The sequence below is a fragment of the Triturus cristatus genome, chromosome 9 (genome assembly GCF_964204655.1).
Source record: "Triturus cristatus chromosome 9, aTriCri1.1, whole genome shotgun sequence".
Taxonomy (NCBI): domain Eukaryota; kingdom Metazoa; phylum Chordata; class Amphibia; order Caudata; family Salamandridae; genus Triturus; species Triturus cristatus.
In genome coordinates, this window is record NC_140592.1 from 590606157 (window position 1) to 590618068 (window position 11912).

The 11912-nt window shown below is 37.7% G+C and overlaps 1 protein-coding gene across 2 annotated transcripts in view; it reads right to left on the bottom strand.

Annotated features, from left to right (window-relative positions):
- LOC146798372 (uncharacterized) overlaps nucleotides 1-11089 on the bottom strand; it is a 277111-nt gene extending 266022 nt beyond the window's left edge. For both annotated transcript variants that reach the window (XM_085625638.1, XM_085625637.1), the window contains exon 1: nucleotides 10755-11089. In XM_085625638.1, coding sequence (XP_085481764.1) covers nucleotides 10755-10785 — 31 coding nt within the window. In that variant the 5' untranslated portion in view covers nucleotides 10786-11089. The remainder of the gene's footprint in view (nucleotides 1-10754) is intronic.
- Nucleotides 11090-11912: the final 823 nt, after the last annotated feature.

Consider the following 11912-nt stretch of genomic DNA (forward strand, 5'->3'; position numbering starts at 1 on the left):
CAGGGATGCGACATATTTATATGAATATGTTGCATCTCTGTGCTTCCCTCTGCATTTGCATAGTGCAAAGATGCCTGCATCATGAGGAGATTGTTTTTGTGCAGGAAGGAACACCTTCCTGTACAAAAACAATCACTCATTGGGGCACTACTAGAATACTGCCTGGCTTATTGTAAGCGTGAATAAGTAGTCTGCATGGGGTTAGTATCCTGCATACATTGTGTACATTTCACTGTAGCACTATGTGTCTTAATGCCTGAAGCATTCTATAGGTGTATGCACAGTGACTAGATAGTAAGAGTGGCGGTAGTTGACAGGAGGGTGAGTTTTTAAGTGCTTGTGTGTTGGCACAGAAATTAGATAAGGACATGCTTCTGTCAGGATGATTACAGGAGTGGGCAGAGAGGGACATTCTGATTGGGGCACAGCATGAATACTACCTGGCTTATTCCAAGGGTGAATCAGTAGTCTTCTGGGTGTTAGAGGCCTGCATAGATTGTGCACATTTCACTGTACCACTGCTTGTCTTAACGTTGTTCTGCAAGTGCATGAATACGGAGAGGATAGTTAAGGTGCTGGTAGTTGACAGCATGGAGAGTTTATAAGTGCTTGTGTGTTGACACAGCGATTAGATAAGGACATGCTTCTGTCAGGATAATTGCAGGAGTAGACAGAGTCTGATAGACTGATAGGGGCACTGCATGAATCCTACCTGGCTTATTGCAAGAGTGAATCAGTAGTCTGCTGGGGGTTACCGGCCTGCATACATTACACATATTTCACTGTACACTATATGTCTTAATGCCTGAAGCATTCTATAGGTGTATGCACAGTGACTAGATAGTAAGAGTGCTGGTAGTTGGCAGGAGGGTGAGTTTATAAGTGCATGTGTTTTGGCACAAAGATTAGATAAGGTGCAAGGATGCTGTGTTGTGGGGAGATTGTTTTTGTGCAGGAAGGGACACCTTCCTGCTATAAAATTATCACTAAAGGCATTTTTGTCCTTCAATGTGTGCTGTGGAATGCAGTATGCATTGAAAGACGAAAAAACATTGGAATGATTATAGTGCTGCAAGTAGAATACATAGTCAATTTATGAGTACTGAGGTATTGGCGGAGTGATAGGATAAGAAGATACTGCTGGTATTGGCAGAGTAAAAGGATATGTATAGTGGTTGATAAGTGATGGAGAAGTATATGGCATAAACATGAGGATACCTAGACTGTATAGTTAGAGTGCTGTTAGTTAACAGCAGGGTAAGTTTATAAGTGCGTGTGTGTTGGCACAGAGATTAGAGAAATATGTGGTTCTGTTAGGATGACAGCAGGAGTGGACAGAGGGTGATAGTTTGATTGTGGCACTGCATGAATACTACCTGGCTTATTGCAAGGATGAAATAGTACTGTGCTGGAGGGCCTCAATACATTGTGCACATTAGACTGTAGCACTGCTTGTCTTAATGCTTGAATCGCTGTACAAGTGCATGGATAGTGACTGGATACTTACACTGCTGGTACTTCACTGCAGAGAGACTTTATAAGTGCTTGCGTGTTAGCACAGAGATTAGATAAGGACATCCTTCTGACAGTTGCAGGAGTGGACAGAGACTGACAGTCTGATTGGGGCACCAAATGAATACTACCTGCCATAGCAAGGGTGAATCAGTACTCTGCGGGGGGTTAGAGGCCTGCATAGATTGCGCACATTTGATTGTACACTGCGTGTCTTAATACCTGAGTCATTCTACAAGTGCATGTAGAGTGACTGCATACTTACACTGCTGGTAGTTGACTGCAGAGAAAGTTTATAAGTGCACGTGTGTTGGCACAGCGATTAGATAAGGACATGCTTCTGTCAGTATAAATGCAGGAGTGGAGAGAGACTGACAGTCTGATTGGGGCACCAAATGAATACTACCTGCTTTATAGCAAGGGTGAATCAGTACTCTGCTGGGGGTTAGCGGCCTGCATAGATTGCGCACATTTGATTGTGCGTGTCTCAATAAATGAGTAATTCTACAAGTGCATGTATAGTGACTGCATACTTACACTGCTGGTAGTTGACTGCAGAGAAAGTGCTTGTGTGTTGGCAAAGAGATTAGATAAGGACATGGTTCTGTCAGTATGATTGCAGGAGTGGATAGAGACTGGCAGTCTGATTGGGGCACTACTTGAATACTACCTGGCTTATTCCAAGGGTGAATCAGTACTCTGCTGGGGTTTAGGGGCCTGCATACATTGCGCACATTTCACTGTAGCAGTATGTGTCTTAATGTGTGACGCATTCTACAGGTGTATGGACACTGACTAGATAGTGAGAGTGCTGGTAGTTGGCAGGAGGGTTAGTTTTTAAGTGCTTGTGTGTTGGCACAACGATTAGATAAGGACATGCTTCTGTCAGGATAAATGCAGGAGTGGAGAGAGACTGACAGGCTGATTGGGGCACTACATGAATACTACCTGGCATATTTTAAGCGTGAATCAGTAGCCTGCAGGGGGTTATGAGCCTGCATACATTGTGACATTGCGCACATTTCACTGTCGCACTATGTGTCTTAATGCCTGAAGCATTCTACAGGTGTATGCACAGTGACTAGATAGTAAGAGTGCTTTTAGTTGGCAGGAGGGTGAGTTTTTAAGTGCTTGTGTGTTGGCACAACAATTAGATAAGGACATGCTTCTGTCAGGATAAATGCAGGAGTGGAGAGAGACTGACAGGCTGATTGGGGCACTACATGAATACTACCTGGCATATTGTAAGCGTGAATCAGTAGCCTGCAGGGGGTTATGAGCCTGCATACATTGTGACATTGCGCACATTTCACTGTAGCACTATGTGTCTTAATACCTGAAGGATTCTACAGGTGTATGCACAGTGACTAGACAGTAAGAGTGCTGGTAGTTTGCAGGAGGATGAGTTTTTAAGTACTTGTGTGTTGGCACAACAATTAGATAAGGACATGCTTCTGTCAGGATAATTTCAGGTATTGAAAGAGACTGATAGGCTGATTGGGGCACTGCATGAATACTACCTGGCTTATTGCACGGGTGAATCAGTAGTCTGCTTTGAGTTATGGGCCTACATAGATTGTGCACATTTGGCTGTAGCACCACTTGCCTTAGTGCCTGAGTCATTCTACAAGTGCATGAATATTGAGGTAATAGTTAGAGTGGTGGCCGTTGACAGCAGAGAGACTTTATAAGTGCTTGTGTGTTGCCAGAGAAATTATATAAGGACATTCTTGTATCAGGATGATTTGAGGAGTTGACAGAGAATGACAGCTTGATTGGGGCACTACATGAAAACTATCTGGCTTATTGAAAGAGTGATTCAGTAGTCTGCTGGAGGTTACAAGCCTGCATAGATTGTGCACATTTGACGGTAGCACTGCTTGTCTTAATGCACATGGATAGTACATGGATAGTGACTGAATACTGAATACTTACACTGCTGGTAGTTGACTGCAGGGAGAGTGTATAACTGCATGTGTGTTGGCACAAAGATTCGATAAGGATATGCTTCTGTCAGGATGATTGCAGTAGTGAACAGTTAGTGACAGTCTGATTAGGGCACCAAATGAATATTTCCTGCCTTATAGCAAGGGTGAATCACTACTGTTCTGGGTGTTAGGGATCTGCATACATTGCGCACATTTGACTGAAGCACTTCGTGTCTTAATAACTGAGTCATTGTGTAAATTTAGAATTAGGATCTTTAAAAGAGAAGAAAAAATACAGTTATAAAATATAATCTTATAATTTTTACAACACAATATAATTTTACCATTATATAAATTATTTAGTTTGCCTTTTTTGCTGTTGTCAGAATATATTGAATTTCACTATTAATAGTGATTTCAATGTTACTTATCACAGAACAGCGGGCAAAAAAAACAACAATCAATAAGATTGTTAAAAAAAAAACAAATCTGTGTCAAAAATATTTTAAACATAGTCAACTATCTCTGCACATTGCATAAAAATACCATCCTCAATAATATAGTATATAATGCAACTCTCGTATATATAAAAATCTTCTTTCTAAGACAATTTTGTCAATATAATATCAAAGAAGATAAACAATAATTCAATCAACAATTCTTTATAATTTCCATATACTCTAAATGATGTCATTTAAAATATTTGCTGACAGATTATCTCTGAAAAACTGCTTAATTTATAGAAATATCTTCCCTGTAGCCCAAATTATATTCCTGAAATCCATCATACTGAAATTGTCCAAAGTATTGGTATTAATACATAGTAACATATTCCCAATAGGTCGAATTATGTTCTTAGAACTTTGGCTTTAAAAATATTAGATATGAATTTGGTAATTCCTTAGGCAAACGATATTTAAAAACCAAATGAGCATCATTACAATATGTCCATCCTTTATTGCATTTTAAATAGACTGTGTAATGTCTAGATGTTGTAGAAGGTCCAGTGTGGAAAATATTTGCTACTGCTACAAAGGTTCTCCCTGATATTGATAGTTGACTTGCTACAACATTTTTTATTAGAGTTTTAAATTTTCTTCCATCAGCTGTACAACGTTTTATCATCAAAATGATATATTCTCCAAATCTTTCTATAAATAATGTTGATAACATTTCTGATTTGCATTGGCTATACTCCATGTTTTGATTTGCTGCTTTAACTAATTTGTTGAAAGACATTGTATTACAGTCTGGTATTGTCAAATATATGAATCTCTCAGTGTCTATGTTAGTGGTAGAAGTAAATCTACAATTTTCACATTCATGTTGCCATTTATAACGAAGTCCAAATAGATTTTCAATTTCTATTCCTTCATCTTCCAATACTGCAAGCATATACATTAGAAATTCCTGAGCATCTTGTTGGACATTCTGTGTAAATTGTGTAGAACCACTACATATATCCAGAAGATTCCGAATATGAGAAACACTTTGGATTTTACTTTTATCAGTTTTCAATTTTTCAAATATAGAATGCAACAAAGAACAAAACCGTTTTTCTCGATGCTCCATAATTTGCTGTTGCAGATATTCTAAAGAAAATACAACATTTACTACTACGTTTGCATAGCAGTTGATACCTGAACTATTTTCTAATTTATATCCAACAATCTCTTTAATAGTCTCCTTGTGCTTTTTGCTTGGAATCTCAACATTATCTTGATTTTTTCTCTTCTCTTTAACTTCATTACAGATATTCTCATATCTCGATTTTCGACCAACTACATGCTTTTCATATACAGGATATTCACCTAAATTGGGAGCATATAGTCTTCTTAACCGATTATACTCTCTTACACAATTTGAATCTGCACTAATCTTTCTCTCATCAAAATCAATCCAATACACTCCAGATAAAGTTCTGACTCGGGACAAAGCAACATATGCCATATCCTCTTTAAATACGGTACTCCCAATGTTTACCAAAGCACTGTCTACACTTAAACTTTGAGATTTATGAATAGTCACTGCATATGCCAAAGAAAGAGGAAACTGTTTCCTACGAACATACAAATCTTTAACTAGCAAGAAACGAGCAGAACAACAACCAATTTTCTTTACTTCTTCAATCTGATCAAATTTGATTTTCAAAAATTCAATCCCATCTCTTTTTTGATAATTGACAAATTCAACCACTTTTCCCATTGCTCCATTTACTAAACCTTTGTCCACATTCAAATTATGCCGTAAAATTATCCGACAGTTTACACATACATATCTTTTTTTTTCTAAACCAGCAGTTTTAGATATCGATTTTTCCAAATTATCCAATTTTGTTTGTAATTTTTTTCTGTTAAAATATTAGTAACTCCTTCATGCTCTATTTTATCAGTCGCTTCCATTTTTATTATTGGTTCATTTTCAAGCTTTAAAAGTTCTTCATTGAATGTAGAACACTCTCGCAGTATTGGCATTAGGCAGATTACAGATTTTTTTCTGCAATTTTCTTGTATATTTTTTCAGGAACTATATTTTCATTTGCAAACAAGGTATTAAGTAGCCGACTTTCCAAAGCTTGTTTGCCATGTTCTGTCAATACTCCAATTATTATATCTTGAAGAATAGTTCCATAATCTATATCATTTGCCTGTCGCACATTTTTAATAAGTTCTTTGTATTCAAAATATGACCAAATGTTAACGTTTACAATGCTTCCCAAAGACTTTCTGGTGTCTTCATGCAGAAGTGTTTTAAATACTGGTTGTACTTTTACAGAGTAAGTTGAAGAAGATCACCAAAAACTATGACATGGTTTCCTCCAAATAACACATCGTATTCTGTTTTAAAAATTTGCTGCATTCTTAAATGCACAAAGGCAAGCATTAAGTTTCAGACCATGCTCATCTCATCAATAATTAGAAGTTTCATTTTCTTTAGCACTCTTGAAACTTTATAACAAGCTTCTCCAGATAGCTTGTGATATTCCAATTTATTTTCATGCTCTACAGGTAGCATTAGTAAACGATGCAATGTAATTCCTTTAATGTTGTGTGCTGCCAACCAAGTTGGAGCAGTTACAACACAATACAAATATGAGTCCGTTGTTTTCTGTAGATAACCGGTCAAAACTTTAATTAAGAAACTTTTTCCTGTACCAGCTTGAGCACTGACATACATTCAAATAGGTTGAAATGGTGTGCATGTGCATTCTTTCTTTTCATGAAGAAAACCATGGTCGATCTGTTGTTTCACTTGCTGGTATATTTCTTTCTGTTCAATATTTAGTTGTTCTTCCAATATTCCCAAGTCCATCGTATCTTCTTAAGCTTGATGCATTGCTGTTTCCACTTCACTCATGGCGATGGCTGCTTAATTTTCAAGAATTGGTTCTCCTAGAGGATCCTGACTCAGTGGAGCAGAACTTTGACTATCTTGAGAACTGTCTCTTGCAATCTCAGCTGCAATAGTAGCTTCTTAATCGATTTCTTCATTCAAGATTTTGAGATAATTTATAAAAACTGTGCATTCAATGCTATCTTTACATGCATTGAAAGAATCTTCATAGCACTCAAAATCTCAAAGTAATTCCAGTTCCGTACGCCAAGGTTTGAAGAGTTGTAAAAGTGCTAAATAGTAAAATTCTCTTTTATCAGGAGTATCACAGCTCAGTTTTCTTTGATTAATGAGATTTCCGTTAGTATGTTTCACCAAACATCTCTCTGAACCAATCACTGCATATTTTCCTTCATTTATATTCTCTTTAGTATTTCTCTTAAAACTGTAATATAGCCGTATTTCGTAGAGACATATGTTCTCAAGATGAGGACTTCTATTTGGATAGCATGTATCCAACATGTTTGTTTTGACTATATCTGTGTTTTCCGGTTCATTTAATGCTAAATATTCAATTTCCTGTATAGATTTCAGTACTCGATTTCGCGTTGCAGCACGACCTAGACTAACCCAAATAATTCCTCTTGACTTTGAATATAAACTTGCAGACGATAACCGATCCGAACATTTGTACGATCCAATTTCTCGATGTGACAGCATCTTCAAACTAAAGCTGTACAATTTCTTACTGAGAGTTTTCTAGTGGGAAATTTCTTCCCACATTTCTTTCAACTCCGTCTTTTCTGATTTTGTTATGTATGATGTTACATACCGAGCCACAGCAATGGAATTATCCGCAACATACTGGATATCCATATTAGCATTCCACATTGACAGAATAACTGGATTATAATCATTTATATACTTTGATTCTTCACTTCTTCTCAAATTGTACGTATTTTTGGGAGATTTTCTAGTGATGGTAACTTCTGGGCTGGTCTTTACCAATGCATCCCTCATAGAGGGTGCCCATCTAAATGTAATTGACGGCAGATCAGGTAATATTTGAGATAACGTAATGTCAGTTTTAACAATGCGCCAGTTGTTATTTATGATTCTCCATATCTGTTTTTCCTGATGACTGAAAGTTGTAATCAGTCTCATGGGATCTCCACCAGTATTAGAATTACTGCGGACTTCAACATTCGTGGGAGTAATAGTGGGATTAGTTATGGTTTCAATATGATTAGCCATAGTTAATGCTTTTTTCAACTCTTTCATCTTATACCCCTTTGCCAAAAATCTCTGTATTGCTGCATCTTGACACTCTTTGAGATCTGTATCTAAACTACAAATTCTCTTAATTCTCAAAAATTCTCCATACGGTATGTTTTTTATTAAGTGTCTGGGGTGGGAGCTGCTGGCGTGTAAGATTGAATTACCAGCTGTCATCTTTCTATGTAGTTTAGTCTGTAAGGTGTTATTACTAACATAGATTTCCACATCTAGAAATTCAACTTTCTGTTTACTGATGTGGGTTGTGAATTCTAAATTCGAATCACTCATATTGATGGTGTTAACAAAACTCAGGGCCTCCTTTTCTGAACCTTTCCAAATAACACAAACATCATCGATGAAACGCCACCACTCCATTACATGTGTGTAAAACCGCTGTTTGTGGGTACGTCTGAGGACATGTTCCTCCCATTATCCCACATGCAAGCATGCGTAGGTGGGAGAGAAACATGCCCCATAGCCACCCCGCGCAGCTAATGAAACATCTCTTTGTTAAAAGTAAAGTAGTTGTTGAGCAAACATAATTCAATCATTTTGATTATCATGGCATTGTGTTGGAAGAATTGTACATTTCTGGTTCCCAAATAAAATTTGACTGCTTCCAACCCATCGGTGTGATTAATGCTCGTATATAGGTAGCAAATGTCCATGACCATCAATGTATATTCCTGCTGCCAGATCACTGCTTCTAATTTGGTTAGAAAATGTCCCATGTCCTTAATATATGATGGAAGGTTTTCTACATGTTCATGCTAATAAAAATCCACATATTTGGACATAGCTTCTAATTAGCTTTTCTGGGCGGAGATAATAGGACGTCCAGGAACTGAGATGACATTTTTATGAACCTTTGGAATCAAATACAAAGTAGGTGTAATTGGGTGATAATTTTTAAGGAAATTATATTCATTTTTGCTCAACAATCTGTCTCTTTTCCACTGTCCTAGATTTTTAAAAACAACTTCTTTAGTGTGTTCCATATCCTGGTATGTTGGTTTTCTGTAACATGTAATGTCTGTTAGTTGGCATTCCACTTCTTGCATGTATAAGTCCCTAGGCCACAGCACTATATTCCCACCTTTGTCTTCCTTATTTATGATGATGTTATTGTTTTCCATGAGCTTTTGCATTAATTTTGAATACTGTATTTCTGAATATTTTCTTTTGTTATTTTTGTGAAGCACTTCAAAGTTTAATTTTTAGAGTTCGTCAGTTACACAGTCATTGAATGCATCTATAGAATCTCTAGGCATAAGAGGAATAAAGGTGGAAGGTGGACGAAAGGAGCTGCGCAGCTACTCTGAAAACCCATCTCATTCAGGTCTTCTTGAGTACTGTTAAAAGAATCACTGGTGTCATGGTCAAGGACATTGATTGCTCTTAAAGTCGGGATGTCTGCTACTTGAAAGGAAGTTCTTGGTTGATGTGTAACCATGATGTTGGAAGCTATTTCCGTAGCTTTACTGAGTTTGAAATGTTTTAGCAATTTTAGCTTTCTTATAAATTTGAAGACATCAATGTGAGTCTGTACATACTTAAATCTGTTTTTAGGACAAAAAGAGAGACCCAATGAGAGAAGTTGTGTTTTCGCAGTTGTCAATTCCAAAACAGATAGATTAATAACAGTGTTGTCTTTAACAGATGTTGTTAGTTCCATTGCTTGGCTTTGCCTCTCTTGTTGTTTCCTGCATTTGCGCCTTGGTTTGCGGCACTTGTTTCTCTGTCGCCTGTTTTCTTCTGGGGTGGTCTTGGTATCAATGTTTGGCGACGGTCATCGGTTAAAAAAACAAGTTCCTCTGAGGGGGTGAAATTGGTGGGTAAGTGTGCCGGTGCATTGGTCGTACTGTTATCATCTGAATCACAGCTACTGCTGGCCAATGAACTCAAATCTGAATTGGAAAGAGTTAATTCACTGGCATTTGGGATAGGTGTTTTGTGCGTTTTAGGAATCATTGCCTGCCTCTTTGCGCTGTCAAATTTCCTTGAAAACGTGAATTTTCTACCAGTTTCATAATCCCTTTTATCTCGGGCAAATTTAAATGTTTTCCGTGCTTTTATAGTATCCTCATGTTTTTTAAGACGTACTTCTATTCCTTCTCTGCCTGTTTTCACCAATTCTTTTTGTTCATGTGCATCTAGTTGCTGGTTCAATATATCAATCTCTTTTTGGATTTCAATTCTGGCAATCTCAGCATTTTTCACCAAAATATTCACCATATTCATGGATGCCTCCAAATTATTTGCTGCCCATTCAGTTAGCATTGAAGGATTTGGATTTTCAAATGAAGGGGCAATAAGTACTCTTAAACCACGAGGGACTCTGCCCACCTCCATATATTTCTCCAATGACTTCCTCTCCCACCACTTTGTTAATTCAGTGCGGAGTAGTTTTTCAAATTTTTGGAGAAGGGTTTTCACATCGTTGTTAGTCCCCACATTAGTGTTTTTATCATTACTGGTAATGTTTTCACCGATTTCTGGCAAGTTAAAAAACAAGGCATTTGCTGCTTCTTCCCTGTCTCGAAGCATGTCCGCTGTCTAGGTCATATTTCTATCTTAAACTGCAACTGTGTATCACGCACCAAACAAACTTGCCTTGCGTAGGCTTTCAGGCAAGCTGTTCACTATGTAGCTCAATCTTTTCACCCGCTTCACTGTCCCACTTTCGAGCAACACTCGGCTTACCGCGCTGGAGCCCGACCGGCTCACTTGACATCCTCCGACTCTGTTGACCCTCCGGGACTCCACACGGTTTTCCGCCGGTGTACTGCCCCCGTGTAAGTGTCTTGTGGGGGGCTGAACCAAAGAAACTCCTTCCGGGTTAATTGTAGATCGCTTTCACGATACCGGCTGCAGCTGAACAGCCTACTTGTGAAGAGATGGTCCGTTTGCGGGCGAAGACAGCCGAACTTCGCCGCTAATGATGTATTAAAAAAACTCATGACATACACTCCTTCACTGGAATCAGGCACGGACCACAGTAAGGTGATCTTCTGAAAGTGCTTTATTGCAGTTTAAGCCTCCAGCATGACGCGTTTCGACCGGGTCTCCCCGATCTTGATCACATGACGTGCTTAAGTCATAGACATGCTTTATAGTGACGTGCATCAGAGTAAAACACTCCCCCATTCATCATAGAACTAGAAAACGTACTGCATTGTATTGCAACTGCACAAAAGATGTCACCATATTTGAATTGCCAATGAAGGCTACCTAAATATAAACATGCCATTACATATGTCATTCTTTATAGCCCAGTGGCTCACAACATTGATTAATAATAGCAAAACTGCTCATTAAATGCCAAGAGGACAAAATTTAGTGCAGTTAAAAGCAGATTAGTGTTTCTCTATATGTCTGAGGAGAGTGAGTGCAAAATAAAATAAAGTGCTAGTGCAGAACAATTTTAGAACGTCAATAGTTAAGAATTAGCTATTGAAATATCATAGCTAAAAAAACTAAGTAAAATGTCTAAAACGGGTTAAGGGCAAGCAAATACCAATGTGTAATATATATATTTTTTCTCCCTTTTCTTTTTTGTATTTTTCGAATGCAAGTGCATATATATCCTTGAATTACCTAATAGTGAATTTGTCACAATACATAATGATTTGATACTTTTAACTATTTGTCCTCTGAGGGTCCTCAACGTATATGGTAATATGTTTGGTATTCTATTACTATATAAATATGTTCATCAATAACAGTCCAATAAAGTGCCTCATTAAACAGTGCATTAATCAGAGCTACAGTACGGGGATAGTGATAAGAAAAATAGTATATAAATAGTTCCCTAAAACCATTCAAAAGCCGAGTAATCGCAATAAAAGCCAAGTAAAAACT